The sequence below is a fragment of the Erinaceus europaeus genome, chromosome 3, assembly GCF_950295315.1.
Source record: "Erinaceus europaeus chromosome 3, mEriEur2.1, whole genome shotgun sequence".
NCBI lineage: Eukaryota > Metazoa > Chordata > Mammalia > Eulipotyphla > Erinaceidae > Erinaceus > Erinaceus europaeus.
In genome coordinates, this window is record NC_080164.1 from 45,367,694 (window position 1) to 45,383,494 (window position 15,801).

The following is a 15,801-nucleotide window of genomic DNA, read 5'->3' on the forward strand; positions in this document are numbered from 1 at the left end:
AAAGGGCAATAAAAGGGGAAAAAAAAACAGCCTCCAGGAGGAGTGGATGCATGGTGCAGACACCGAGCCCCAGCAATAACCCTGGAGGCAAAAAAAAAAAAAAAAAAACATTTCAAGAGTATAATTTCACAACCATACCTGGTTAATGTTAAGTCACCATACATTCTTTTTTTTTTTAATTTTTTAAAGATTTTATTTATTTATTAATGAGAAACATAGGAGGACAGAGAAAAACCTAGAAATCACTCTGGTACATGTGCTGCTGGGGATTGAACTCAGGACCTCATGCTTGAGAGTCTAATGCTTTATCCACTGCGCGCCACCTCCCGGACCACGTCGCCATATATTCTGACAAAGTTCTGTGCCCCTTGACCATCTACTGGCAGAGCCAGACCTCACGCATGCGGTTTCACTGCTCCTAGGTCACCTGCTTCCTTCTTTTTATTTTAGATTGAGAGACAACTCAGCACCAGAGCTCCCCTGAGTGCCATAGTAACTCCCATTTGATACTGGAGGTTGAACTTGAGTTGTGCACAAGACAAGGCATATGACCTTCCTGGTGGGTTATCATCCAGCCCAAAGGTTAATTTTATTCATTTACTATCAGGTAGAGTCTTGTGAAAGAGAGACAAGACAAAACACAATTTTGATATGTGGTAGCTGGAGGTCAGAAAGGAAACCTCAGGCCTAACAGCCCCATACTCTGCCAACTGAGCTCTCTCCCTGGTCCTGAGGACATTCACAGTTATTACAACTATATTTTAAGACATATAACTATATGTACAGGACAAAAATGTTCCACCTTAGATTACTTTAAACATTTTTTCCTTTATTGGGGGATTAATGTTTTACAGTCGCCAGTAAATACAATAGTTTGTACCTGCATAAGATTTCTCTTTTTAAAAAATTTTATTATCTTTATTTACCATAAAAGAAAGTATCAGAGAGATTACAACCAGATAAGTGGAAGAACTACCAGAATCAGCACACCCAGCCATGAAGCATGTAGTCTAGAGTGTTTTAGGAAGAGCACTCCAGGCTTTAAGTGTGTTGGTTATTTGTGGGGGGGGGAGGGGGGGTTTAGCCAGAGAGCTCAAGTAAGAAGTGCACTGGAGAACTACACCGTGCAACAATGAACTTATACTCAAAGGCAACCTATTTCCCACCTACATGATAAGCAAGCTCTATCCTGTCGGCTTTCACTGGTTGCTGCTGAGAGGGCTTCTGGAAGAGAGGCCAGCACCTCCCACTTCCACCTCCTCTGCTGGAGATCCCACTAAGTTTTTCGCTTCCAAGGTGAATGGTTGGGCAAATCCCTGACTGGAAAGGTCTTAGCAGGTTTGATGGGACTTGTGGAAGGTCTCTCCAGACAGTGTCCAAGGTGGCTTTGGGATGCCTCTGGAAATTGTCTTTAGAGCCAACGCATATAGCTTTGAGATCTTTTTGGTTATGAGTTGAGGTGTGGGTGTTAGTCACAGATACTTGGAGGCAAATCTGGGCAAGGTGAGTGAGTGCTAACTCGAAGTCTTAGATCAGTTCTGGAGTGAATCTGAACAGGAGTCTGAAGGTGCTCTAAAGCAGTGGTGCTTAAAATGTGGTATCCAGCCCAGCAGCACCATCAGGGAACTTGCTAGAAATGCATGTCCTCGGGCCTCCACTCAGACTTCTGGAGTCAGAAGTTTGGGATGGGACCCAAATAGTGCCTTCAGCGTGGGTGGGTGTAGATAGCATAATGGTTATGTAAAGAGACTTTCATGCCTGAGGCTACAAGTCCCAGGTTCAATTCCCCCAACCACCATAAACTGGAGATGATCAGTGCTCTGGTAAAAAACAAAAAAACCCCTGTTATATATGTACAAACTATTGTATTTTATTGTTAACTGTAAACCATTAATCCCCCAATAAAGAAATAAAAAATTAAAGTAAAAAAGGGAAGGACAACAAGGGCAACAAAAGGGAAAATAAATAAATATTAAAAAGAAAACGAGGGAAGGAAAGTGGTCTGGGAGGTGGCGCAGTGGATAAAAGCACTGGACTCTCACTCATGAGGTCCTGAGTTCAATCCCTGGCAGCACATATACCAGAGTGAATGTCTGGTTCTTTCTTTCTCTCTCCCCTCCTATATTCCTCAGTAATAAATTAAAATATATATTTTTTAAAAAAGAGAAGGAAGAAAGAGAACGCCTCCATCGAACTCTGGTACCAAGTTTGAGAAGCTCTACTCTAGTGAAATCTCTCTAAAATATCCTGGGAAGATGGGTGGCAGACGCCAAACTCTCTTCACTGCTCACATAGCCTTCCATGATTGTCTGTGAGTGTGGCTGGGCAAGTGTGTGAGTGTACTTTTGTGAGATAGAGCCTGTGATGTCGATTTTTAATGATCCAAGAAAGTCATTTTTCCACTTGAGAAAGCAAGGTCATAGACCCTGGACAATTAAATGACACTGTGGAGGCTCCCCTCAAAAGAGTGTAAGTGTACTTGCACATAAACCTTCAAAGTTTCTCTTACAATTTCAAGGCCCTCATTCCCTGGCTTAAGACTGAACCACTTCAAACATTTGACCCGAGGCAGCTGTAATTACCCATATGGCCAGAAGGTGGTACTGTGGAGACAGGATTGTGGCATCTTGCACCTTTCCCCAAAAGGCGGAAAAGGGGAGTTGACAGTGGAGGGGACTCAGAGAGATAGCTTCTCTATCTCCTTAATGTGTGTAACTATAAAATCTGTTTTTTTTTTTTCTCCCTGAAACATCTGGTTTCCTCTGGTGCCTCCATCACCCAGTGAGCCTGTTCTTTCAATGGTTGAGAGTCTCAGTTTCAGGCATCTATGCCATTTCTCAGTCCAACCCTCTTTAGAGTTGAGAAAATGAATGTCTGCGTGGGCGCTGGCTCTTCATACACACTGGTCCTGCATATCCGTGGAGGTGGGCAAAGGGCAGAAGATGGCAAACATATTGATATTTCTATATTCCAGGCAGAGTTCCTGCCAACTGTTCTCAAAGGGAAAATTGTTGTTCTTGTTGTTATTAATTTACTGCCACTAAGGTGATCACTGGGGCTTGGTGACTGCACAATGAATCCACTGCTCCTTGCAGCCATTTCCCCCTTACCTTTTATTATAGATACAAAGAGAAATTGAGAGTGAGGGTGGATAAAGAGGGAAAGAGAAAGATGTCTGCAGTGGAGCTTCATACTTTTTTTTTTTTTTTTAAGATTTTTATTTATTTATTAATGAGAAACATAGGAAGAGAGAGAAAGAGCCAGACATCACTCTGGTACATGTGCTGCTGGGAATTGAACTCAGGACCTCATGCTTGAGAGTCCGATGTCTTATCCACTATGCCACCTCCCTGAACACAAGAGCTTCATATTTCATAGCTCATGAACCTTCCCCCCCTGCAGGTGGGGACCGGGGTCTCGAACATGTCATTGCACATGGTAATATATGTGCTTTACTAGGCGTGCTACTGCCCAGCCCCCCAAGGGGGAAATATTAATGGCACATTTATCTGATATAATCTTTAAAACAACCCTGTTATTCTTTAATATCTGGGGAAATTGGTTTACAATCCCAGATAGAAAGTTCTTGAGCTTCAGGGAGCATCAGATCACCAGAACAATATATAAAAATGGACCTCTGAGCTCCATCTATCCCAATCTGTCAGTCTAGGGGAAAGCCAAGAATCTATATTTCTGCTAAGTTCTAGGAGGTGCTGGTGTGCAGTTCTAGAATTGACAGGTAATTCCAGGAAAGGGTGGGGTGGAACTGGGTTTAGTCTGACTCAAGAAATGCGAGTTAGGGGTTGAGGAGATAGAGTTCTGCAAAAAGACTTTAATGCCTGAGACTCTGAGCTCCCTGGTTCAGTCCCCAGCACTACCAAAACGAGCTGAGCAGTGTTCTGGTAAAAACAAACAAATAAATAGATAAATAAAATCTGAGTCAAGCTATCTAACCCCAGGGCATACACACAGAGCTTTGTCAGGCCTCCTTTGGCTTGTCCTTGATAGTCATGGTCATATGGTGATGTCCACATGGACTTGGGATCAATTACAGCAACGAATGGGTCTTACTACAGCTGGCTCAGGTGTCAACAGGTGCTGATTTAGTCATGCTAACATTTATTCATTCATCACATTTCTAATTCACCCCACCTCTGAACAAACTGAGCCTTTATTATGGCCTAGATTAGATATTCAATAAAATTACAGAATGGGGCTCTGGGAGTTCAGTGTTAAAGACTCCCTCTCCCCCACATATAAACCTTTCAAGAGGTAGACAAAAATAGAGCTTCATCCAATAGCACAGCTATGTACAAGATACTGGGTACTGTACAGTAAACCATAACAAAAGGACTTTTCAAAGTTAACCCAATTACCAAATAATGTGATGATAACATTAACTATCGATTGTCTTTTTGAACCCTAAGACAGCAGGAACCTTACATCTCCACTATAGAGCCCCTACTTCCCCCAGTCCTGGAACCCTTGGATAGGGCCCACTTTCCAGTATGCCTCTCCCAATCCATATCAAATAATATTGCATCCGCCGATCACAACCTAACCAACGCAACTATTGCCACCTCAACATGCTTCACTTCAGACTGTGTCCAGAGACTTCACGTGTGGAATGACAACCCTTCAGCTTCATTACTCGGGTGAGACATTTCCTTTCATAGTATACTCTAATTTCATCTCAGGTGGTTCACTTTCTAACTAAGTCCCAAAACCTAGATATACACCAATTTCTGTGAGAGAGAGCATATGTTCACACGTATCCATAAACTACTGCAAAATATATACCTGAAAGCAGAAGTACACTAGAGTTTGCAGTGAGTACCCCCCTAACACTTCCTCTCCACTATTCCAAGCTTTGGGTCCATGATTGCTCAATTTGTTTGGCTTCATATGTTAACTCTCTTTTCAGTGACCAGGTTCCAGATGCCATCAGGATGCTGGCCAGGCTTCCCTGGATTGAAGACCCCACTAATGTGTCCTGGAGCTCAGCTTCCCCAGAGACCCACCCTACTAGGGAAAGAGACAGGCAGACTGGGAATATGGACTGACCAGTCAACGCCCATGTTCAGCGGGAAAGCAATTATAGAAGCCAGACCTTCCACCTTCTGCAACCCACAATGACCCTGGGTCCATGCTCCCAGAGGGATAGAGAATGGGAAAGCTATCAGGGGAGGGGGTGGGATATGGAGATTGGGTGGTGGGAATTGTGTGGAGTTGTACCCCTCCTGCCCTATGGTTTTGTTAATTAATCCTTTCTTAAATAAAAAAAATAAATAAAAAGAGCTTCAGGCTTGCAGGCACAAGGTCCCAATGTCCATTTCTGGCATCAAATATGCCAGAGTGATGCTCTGGTTCTCTCTTATATATAAATATTTTTTATTGCCACCAGGGTTATTGATGTGATTTGGTGCCTGCACTATGAATCCACTGCTCCCAACAGCTACCTTTCCTTTCCTTTCCTTTCCTTTCCTTTCCTTTCCTTTCCTTTCCTTTCCTTTCCTTTCCTTTCTTTTCCTTTCCTTTCCTTTCCTTTCCATCCCTTTCCTTTCCTCTCCTCTCCTCTCCTTTCCTCTCCTCTCCTCTCCTCTCCTCTCCTCTCCTCTCCTCCTTTCTTCATTTCTTTCTTTGATAGGACAGAGAAAAATTGAAAGGGGAGGAGGTTATAGGTAGAGAGAGAGAAAGAGATAGGGACCTGCAGTACTGCTTCACCAGTTGTGAAGCTTCCGCCTTGAAGGTGGGGTTCTGGAGCTTGAAACTGGGTCTTTACACATGGTGATATGTGTATTTAACTGAGTGTGCCACTGTTCAGCCCCCAATATATATATTTTATTACCAGAGCACTGCTCAGCTCTGGCTAATGGTGGTATGGGAGATTGAACCTGGGACTTTGGAGTCTCAAAATATGAGCAGCTAGTGACCAAATACCTGGAGGGATGCCACCAAGACAATGCAGGGCAGAGAGCAGAGATGGGGCCACCGCCCAGGGGGGTGGGAGGAAGGCTCCAGGAGAGTGTGGTCATGCAGCTAACCCTGGGGATGGGTCAGAAGAAGAGGATAGGGGAGAGGTAACTGAGATGCCAGCTCCATGCAGAGACAAGGGTAAGGAATAGGACTTGAGAGGAAAAAGGCAGGAGCCCTCAGAGAACTCAGGGCCTGTGCAATAATGGAGCCCTGAGTTCACTGTGGGAAGTGAAGGGTTCGGGCCTGTGAGTCTGCAGAGCAGGAGAGGAGGGGAGAGAACCAGGCTGGGGCCCACAGGCCATGACTGGAAAAGATGTGGGTGTGGGGAGTAGAGTCGGGGCAGGATTGCTGACAGAACATGGGCACTGACAGGCAGAGGGCCAAGAAGAGGAGGCACTCAGAGTTCTGGTTTACTGAATTGAGAATGGGAAAAGATGGGACAGGTTACAGAGGGGAGCAGTAGGGCGATTTTGTACGTCTGTGGTCCCCATCCCACCCCCACTTCCTCACACCCCTTTTTCCTTCATGAAGCCATTTTACCTCCCACCACTCTGCTGGCTCCCAGCTCAGCTATTCCAGAGGCCCTGAAAACCACCAAGCTAAGGATAGCTCCTCCTGCACCTTGCAAAAAAGACCTGTAACAGAGGAGCTTCAGGGAGGCAGAGACCCTGTGCCCCAGTCTGGGCTCCACAGTTCTGCACTTGCTGGTTGAAGCAGGTTTTGACAAGGCAGCAAGAGGGAGCCTCTGGTGACTGGGGTACAGCTGCGAAAGAGTGACAAGGGATTAGAATGCAGAGGGGCAGATCCATAGGGACCATCCAGGGGACAGTAATTTAGAAGGAATCCTGTGATGGGACTGGACAGGATGGGGACCCCCTGGGCTCTGGCCTTGGTCTCTGGGGAGTCTTACCTTGACTTGGTCCAGCACCACCAGGGGTCCATTGACACTGCACACAGTCCTGTAGGCTGGAGGGGGGTTGGAGTGAGTGAGGGTCACACACCCAGATACACACACACACACACACACACACACACACACACACACACACACACGCCTCCCCTGCCTTCCCCTTCTACACACCATCTGTCCCTACCCCCTCCCCAGCCAGGCTGTCAGGGTCATTAGCTATGACAGGGCTAGCCACCAATGCTGTAAGGGTCATGCCCCTGCCCACAGGGCCCCCTGCTGCCCTGGACACCTGCAGGAGACTGGGGCAGGGGGAGGGTCATGGCTGCAGAGACCCTCCTGGCCCGCCTTTTCTCTCTCCCTTCCCCTCCCCTTCCCTCTCCCAAGGAGATTTGCACCTCTTTGGATAGACGGCTCTCTCTCAGGCCTCAGCCCTCTCTGACTCAAGACATTTCCTTTCTCTCTTTTTTACTTCTTCTTTTCTGATAGAGACAGTAATAGAAGGGGACAGAGAGAGTGAGAGTAAGAGCAAGAGTCTTGCTACATTGCTCCATGGCTCATAAAGTGTCCCCACTGTGGGTAGGGCCGGGGCTAGCTAGGACTCATTCTTGTTCTTGTTAACATTCTTGTCCTCATTCTTGATAACATGTGCTATCAGGTATGCCTCTACCTGGTCTCTTCAAAAACACTTTTCAAAAGCTTCTGCCCCCCAGTTATGATCAAAAACTGTCACGCCATCCAGCCCCACACTGGAACCACACTTTCCTTCATCCACATAGTGATTGAGCATTTGGGGGGCAGGGGCTGGAGCTGACAGAAGTTGGGGGGGTGGCCCCCCACCACCCCCACCAGATCCTGCAGAGGTCCCAACAGAGAAGCTTCTGGACTTCCGGGGCCCACTGGGTGCTCAGTGGAGGAGGAAAAACAGCAATAAGGAAGGAGGAAGAATGACCCAGCCCTGGTGGCTGAGGAGGCTCATGAATAGGGAGAGACTGGGTTACATATCAAGAAATACTTCCTGATTCCAATGTTGTGGAGTCTGTTGGAAGCAGGGGGGCATGAGGGAAACCCACTTTGGATTCCCTAAGGAGTTAGATGAGGGGCCCTGGGATCGGGAATATAGCCCTTGCTTGGGGCTTGTTGACTGGCCAGTGGTTAGTGTGGCAGCTGAGATGAGGGTGTCTGTGGAGGCAGTGTAGTAGGGGTTCCTGTGAGGTCACTGGTCACTCTAAGGAGAAAGGGGTACAGAGAGGTGAAGGCCTGGCCCAGGCTCACAGTATGCTGAGCTCCCATGAGAAGTCTCACTGGCTCCCAACCCACCCCCACACATCTGGAAAGCCTGGGCTCAGGCACCTGACAACAAGGGGGGCATTGCCCTGCTCATACCCCCAATCCCAGTTCAGGGTGGCAGTGGCTAGACCCCTTGTCTTTTTCTGTCCTTTTCATCCTGACTGGTATTAGACACTCTGAGCAAGGTAATCTTTGCAGGGATTTTAGCAAAACTCTTCCAAGCTTACAGACTGTAGGAAATCTACGGGATGGTAGGTGGTATGAGGTATCAATAAATTCTTCTGGAGGCTGGAGTAGGGAACCTCCCCTATCTCCCTGCCTTCAAAGTTACAGACTGTGCATGTGTGTGTGTGTGTGTGGGGGGGGTGGATTTCCTTCCACATCCCCAGCCCTCAGGCTCCCATGGAGGAAGGGTCCCCTCAGTGAAGGGCTGGTGCTCCCTCTCTTCCAACAAACTGGGCCTCTGGGCTGGCAGCTTCTCGGTTCTATGTAACCCCCCCCCCACACACACACACACACATGCACACTCCAGCTGGCAAAGCCCTGGCTTCAGGTGAGCTTCATGAACATGGCTGTGCTGAAGCTTAGTCCTTTAGGTTTTGCATTTGGCTGTTATCACACCCTTCAGGGCCCTGCCCTCAACTGACCCCTGCAGCTACCAGGGTCCTCTCTCCTCTACAAAGCTGCCCCTACTTTGAGGCCACCTTGCTCCCCAGTTTGTTCCTAGGACCACACATCCCTCCCCTCAGACTAGGGCTGTCCCTCCCCTGGCAGACTGGCTTGTTCCTCTTACAGAAGCATCTGGTTTAGACACTGCCAGTTTGGTGGCTGAGCCTCCCAGGTGATCTTGTCTGATGATTTTCATTTGCATCCCCTCCCTGTTCTGATTGTGTCCTAGCCTGGACTGACAGATCAAGGCCCAGAACTTAGTCCAGGACATGAGTTTCCTGTTGCATCTGGGAATCAGGACCCTGACCCTGGAGACCCGAAGGGTGGGGTGTTGTGCAGAGGCAGGAGGCTGGACCCTCAACAGGACTTCCCAGAAGAGGGCGGCAAAATAGCTAACTTGTATAGTGCGCTGCTCTGCCCTGTGCACAAAGCAGATTCAAGTCCATCCCCTATTGCACTGGAGGAAGCGCGCGCGCGCGCGCGCGCGTGTGTGTGTGTGTGTGTGTGTGTGTGTGTGTGTGTGTGTGTGTGTGTGTGTGTATCTAAAAGGGCCATGGGGGGGGGTAGCATAATGGTTATGTAAACAGACTGTCATGTCCTAACCTCCAATGTCCCAGATTCAATCCCCTGCAGCACCCACCATAAGCTAGAGCTGAGTAAAAGAATAAAAAGGTTAAAATAAGAATAAAAATAAAATAATAAAAAAGTAAAAAGTAAAAGAATAAAAAGGCTCTGGTAAAAGAATAAAAAGGTTCCCGGGAGACTTTGCAGACACTCCCTCGAGCCGCCCTGCCGGCCCCAGTTCATTGTGCTAGCTGACACTTGGGGTTGCACTGTGGCCGAGGCCCCGCGCTCCCCCCACCCCGCCGCCCTCGCTGTCAAAAACGCAGCGGGGCTCCGCTAATTAGGGCCACCCCGCCACACCTGCAGCGTCCGGGGGGCGAGCGGGGGCAGGCCCAGGGCAGCGGGTCCCGCACCTCCTCCTGGAGGGATTAGGGAGGGAGGCAGGGCGGGCAGCCGCGGGCCCTTAGAATCAGGCGGGGCCCCGCGGTGGGGAGCCCCTCGGGGTAACCTCCCTGGCCTTTGAGCAGAGGAAACCAAGGCGCGCGGGCGGCGAAGTCAGCGGTTTGGCACTCAGTCCCCAGGGGGCCCTGACCCGCCCTAGGGTCAGGCCTAACTGGCTTCCACTGCACCCCCTCCTTCCCTGCACCGCACCCCCTCCCCCAGCATTTTCTATTCCTCGCTTGGAAAAAAAGCCATTTCCTCTCTGGGGAACAATTCTATCTAAGAGAAACAAAGGAGCCTCCTTCATTTTCTTTTCTTTTTTAACCCGAGCACTGATCAACTCTGGCATATGGTGGTGCTGGGGATTGAACCTGAGACTTTGGAACCCCAGGCATGAAAGTGTTTTTTTCGTAACCAAAGGAGCCCCTTCTTTCCCAGTGTGGATATTGCCGGGGTTGGCTTCCTATCTGGAATCTATGCCAGCCCCTCCTTATTGGCCCATCCCTCGTTACCATTTTACCTCAGGTTCTGGCTAGTCCACCTCTTACAGGAAGCCTCTGGTATTCACCCCCCCCCCACACACACACACCCATGGCTGAGCTGAGCTTGGGAGCTAGCTGTCCAGTCCCTAGGCCTTCTCTCCTCCCCAGTTCTCTGTTTAGACCTTTTCAGTCTCCTTACAATGTCCTCTTGTCCTTAAGTACTTACAGACCTTCCCCTCCCTCCATAGAAATTAGACAGAGGGTGGCAGTTGGGGGTAGGGGTTGCCCTTGTCCACATACCCCCAAGAGAGAAATCACTTAGGCACCAGAGAAGAAAGACAGGGAATGGGGGGGGCAGCAAGCCCACCTGCCTGGGGACAGAGGGTACCAGAGCTGGGCAAGAGCTGGCTGTGTGTGCCCTGGCCTTCAGCAAGGCAAAAGTGGTGGCTGTGGTCACTGCAGAGACATCTTTAATGCATTCAGACAAGAACAGAGGGGCTTGTGGTCCAGGAGGTGACACAGTGGATAAAGTGTTGGACTTTCAAGCATGAGGTCCTGGGTTTGATTCCCCAGCATCACATGTGCCAGAGTGATGTTCTGGTTCTCTCCTCCTCCTCTTCCTCCTATCTCTCTCATATATGAATAAATACTTCTTTTAAGTACAAAGGGGGCCCTCCCTGTTCTTCTTCTAGCGTTTGCCCTTCTTCCGTAGCCAGTCAACAGCGTCAGGTTGAGCCTGATGTAAAGTTTCGAGACCTCCTTTGAATCTGGAGAGGTGGCAGTCGTTGACTATGTGGGTCATAGTCTGTCTGTAGCCGCAGGGGCAGTTCGGGTTGTCTCTGGCTCCCCAGCGATGGAACATAGCGGCGCACCGGCCATGGCCTGTTTGATAGCGATTGAGGAGGGCTCAATCATAACGTGCTAGGTCAAAGCCGGGTTGACGCTTGCAGGGGTCTGTGATGAGGTGTTTGTTCTTTACTTCAGCTGACTGCCAACTCTGTTTCCAAGAGTCTGGAACAGAGAAGTTCAGTGTAGGCGTAGGGGACCAGATTGGGTGACGAGACGTCAAGCATTGGACAGGGTGGGCGAAGATATCCGCGTATATTGGCAGGTCCGGTCAAGCGTAGACGTGGGAAATGAATTTAGATGATGCCGCATCCCGATGAATATCTGGCGGGGCGATGTTGCTAAGAACTGGCAGCCATGGAACCGGGGTGGAACGGATGGTTCCAGAAATTATCCTCATGGAGGAATATAATTTGGAATCGACCAAGTGGACATGGGGGCTACGGAACCATACTGGGGCACAGTATTCTGCAGTGGAATAGCATAATGCCAGAGATGATGATCGTAGTGTGGAAGCGCTCGCGCCCCATGAGGAGCTGGCCAGTCTTGCAATGATGTTATTCCTCGCGCCCACCTTTGCTGCTCTCCCTGTGATGACCCCCATCTCTGGGGCAGCTTTGGGTATAAATCTATTTGCTAAGTAGGGACCACAGGCAATAGCAACACCAGACACTGCAGCTCCTGGGTTCCAACCTGGGCCAAACCCATAGGGTACCCCCAGTGCCAGGGCACACTGACTATAAATGAGGGCTGGGGCTGGGAGGGAGCGGCTGTAGGGACCCTGGGGCAAGGTTGTGCCCTGAAGGGTTCTTGGGAGGGGAGGGCACATTCCATAGAGTTGGAAGGTTGGAAGTAGAACAAGTAGGTCAGGCCCTTAGACCCACATCCAAGGGTAGGAGAGGGTTACCTTCACCAGGGTCTGACCAATCAAGGCTGGAGGACTGTGCGCTGAAACCAAGTCACTCACTGCACATTTCTGGGTCGGGGTGACTCCAGCTTTCCTCAAGGGGACATCCTCACCTGCAGAACTAAGACCCACAGGGCCTCCTAGATAAAACTCCACCACAGGCTTTCAGATCTTCAAGAGCTGGAATGTACCTGCCCTGGAATGCCTGCCTGGGGCTTTGCCCCCCCCCCCCACTCAGTGCTTGTTCTTCTCTGTGGGTGAAGGCCCCCAATGCAGACCCACTTCTCAACTGTCCCCTCAGACTCCCCACCCCTGCACCCCTGGATCCCATGGCTTCAGAGGGGGAGTGGGCAGCTGTGCACACAATTTCCCCCACCGCCTGTCTGGTTAGCAGCCTCTGGTTCTACTTAGCTGGTGCTGGCCAAGCCGGTTTACTCCAGTAGGCTAGGTGCAGGGATTATTTGTGAATTTGAGAATTCACCGGGCCAGAGCGTGTCCTTGCACAAGGAGAGGAGGGGGAGGGGTGGGGCTGCAGGTTGGGGCTTTGCCCCAGAGGTCTGGATTTGGCTTGCCCATGTTAAGATAAAACTAAGGTTCCCCTTCCCACCCCCCACCCCATTCCCAAAATAAAGCCTATTAGGGTGCTCTTCCACTGTGGGTACACAACTTCTTACAAGTTTCCATCCCCAAATGTTCACACACTGACATATGATATCACCCAAGCACACACACATGCACCCACACTCTCTTCACCAGCATGCAGTGGACACAGTGGGACACACTCTCTCAGCCACACACACAGACACCTTCCCCCAGAACAATCATAGGGTCCACACCCACTGATTTGACACACAGTGTCACACACACTTCATGCACATGCTGTCTTGCACCCCAACATGATAGCACATTTCCTCCTGCTGAGTGTGCTCATAGGAACACTCACAGACTACACACACACACACACACACACACACACACACACACACCTTTGTGCGTGCACGCATGCAAGGCACACACACACATGTTGGGAGCTCTCTCTGGACTTGGGGTCTACTGTAGGATGAGTGATGACAGGCCAGTTCCATGGCTGATCCCCTGCCCGCTTCCTCTGGAGCCACCTGGGTTGGAGACACCCACCTTCCAGTCCCAGAGGTGGAGTCTAGTCCAATCCACCCACTACATCATCTATCAGGTCCTGTACTTTCTAGGTCCCTCCAACCCTCAGTTTTTTCTCTTCTCCTGAAATTACAGAGCAGGGCCTGGGACCCAGCAGCCCATCCCAACCCCACCCATGGTGGTTGTACTCACTGATTCGGGGGTGGGTAATGTAGTTCCGGGTGACCGCCTGCATGTGCTCTCGGGCTGTGCCTAGGTCGCAGCCACTGCCAGGGAGCCCCCCGGGCCTACTGTCCACCTTCGTGGCCATGACGAGGTGGTGTGCTGGAAACCGAGTGCCCCGTCAGCTGGTGACAAGTCCAAGACCTCAGGCCCAGCTGAAACCAGAGAGAGCCGCCCTCCCCTCTCTTCACCAGCCTCCCAGTGGAGTTGACTGTAAACAGGGAAACCAGTGCTGGGCTCTTCCGGATATGGAAGGGGCGGAGGCTACTAGGAGAGGGCTTGGGGGCGGGGTGAGGTTGTTCTCACCCCTGTCCTGGGCTATTCTTGGCCCTACCTGGAGCCACTGTGAATCAGTCCTCCTCCTGGGACTTGGGGTCCTACAAGCCCCATTCCTCATAGCAACTCCTGGCCTTCTGCAATGGGAGACTGTTCTCAAGTCTTGTCCCTTAATCTGCTCTCACTCTGCACCCCTCACCCTGCCCATCCTGAGTACTTTTTCTCCTGAACAATTTCATCATCATCATTTTTCTTTTTTAATAATCATCAGGCCTTTATCATTGGGCTGACTTTTTGAGAGAAGAGATAGAATAGGCAGAGACAGAGGGAAAGACATCACATTACTGAAGCATCCTCCAGTGCTCAAGCCACAGCAAAGCAGCTGTACTGTCCACGTGAGCTACTGGGCTGTTGGAAAAGTCATGCTGTATTTTTTTTTCTTTTTGCATCTGAGGTTATCACTGGGGTTCAGTGCCTGCACTTCGAACCCACTGCTCCTGGAGGCCATTTTTTCCCATTGTATTGCCCTTGTTATTATTGTTATTGCTACTGTTGTTGTTGGATAGGACAGAGAGAAATGAAGAGAGGAGGGGAAGATAGAGAAGGGGAGAGAAAGACAGATACCTGCAGACCTGCTTTGCTGCTTGTGAAGCGACCTTCCTGCAGGTGGGGAGCTGTAGACTCCAATGGGGGGCTTGAACCGGGATCCTTATGCTGATCCTTATGATGTATTTTTCTATGCAAAATTGTGGAACAAGGGCAGGGGTAGATAGCATAATGGTTATGCAAAGAGACTCTCATGCCTGTGGTTCCAAAGTCTCAGGTTCAATCCCCTACACTACCATAAGCCAGAGCTGAGCAGTGCTCTCTGGTAAACAAAACAAAAAAGTGTCATGACTTGTCCAACAACTTAGTATTTTGCCAACCTTTGTCTTCATCTTTTAATTAATTTATTTATTTTGACATCTATTGAGAACTATCCTGGGGCCAATTATGAGCCAAAATTGCTTAGCATAACAAAGATGTCCCCCAACTACCCCCTACAGTAGCCACACCTACCCAAGAGGGTTCTTTCAAAGAACATGAATTGTGAGCAAGGCCCCACAGATCTGAGTCAACTTCACCACCAATGCCAACAGGAAGCCTTCCCAGAATCCTCCAACCATTGGATGTTCACCATATGTCAGGTCATTTTCTTTGTCATTCCCTTTTGGAGAGAACTCATTTGTCACAGGTATTTAGTTGTGAGCCTCCAAGATCTGAGTCTGTCACTTTTAAATGTGGTGTCCTTAATCCTTTCTATCTCACATCACAATACTGAAAACATCTCTTGGGCCTAGGTGATAATGCATTCAGTTGAGTGCAAATGTTACACTGTGAAAGAACCCAGGTTCAAGTCCCCAGCCCTCACCTACAGAGGGGAAACTTCATAAACAGTGAAGTAGTACTGCGGGTGTCTATCTCCCCATTCCCCTCTTAACTTTTGTCCCTATCAAAAATAAAAATAAATGGACATAGGAGTGGTGGATTTGTCATGCAGGCATTGAGCCCAAGATATAACCCTGATGGCAATAAAGAAAGGAAGAAAAGAAAGAAACCTTCTCCCTATGAGATCTTAGGACCCTGTCTCAGATTCTCAAATTCATTCATTTATTCAAACTCCATAAGGCTTGACCTGGAAAGACTTGATCCAGGGTAGAGGGAAAGAGGAAGAAGACATTGTATCCCTGACTCATTCTGGATGATTCATAACAACCCATTTGAAACCAAGTATGTTTCCCAGAGCGTGGAAGCCAGTTTGAAAACAAATATGTGTGTTCCCAGAGCAGAGAGGAACAGTGTAAGCTGGCCTTTCTACCCCCCAGAGTGGAAACCTCAGTCCACACCCTCCAGCCAGAGGACCCAGATCAAATTTGTGCAGCCTTGCTCATTAATTCTCCATTCAAAGAATTCTTGGATGGGCGTGACTGTGTAGGATGTGTGCCAGAGAGATCTCTGTGGCGATCAGCAGTTCTGATCTTAAATGTGGTAGTGATTCTTTGAATCCTGCCTGGGTGATAAAGTGACAAGGAACTACACATGTCACAGTGATAACTGGTTTGGAT

At 49.2% G+C, this 15,801-nt stretch overlaps 1 protein-coding gene across 1 annotated transcript in view; it reads right to left on the minus strand.

Moving 5' to 3' along the window:
• The window catches only part of ATP6V1B1 (ATPase H+ transporting V1 subunit B1), a 31,087-nt gene extending 17,450 nt beyond the window's left edge, over positions 1-13,637 (minus strand). Inside the window, exons 1-2 of the mRNA XM_007523670.3 lie at positions 13,391-13,637; positions 6,887-6,942 (exon numbers count right to left, since the gene is read on the minus strand). Of these exons, the coding sequence (XP_007523732.2) occupies positions 6,887-6,942; positions 13,391-13,508 (174 nt within the window). The 5' untranslated portion in view covers positions 13,509-13,637. The remainder of the gene's footprint in view (positions 1-6,886; positions 6,943-13,390) is intronic.
• Positions 13,638-15,801: the final 2,164 nt, after the last annotated feature.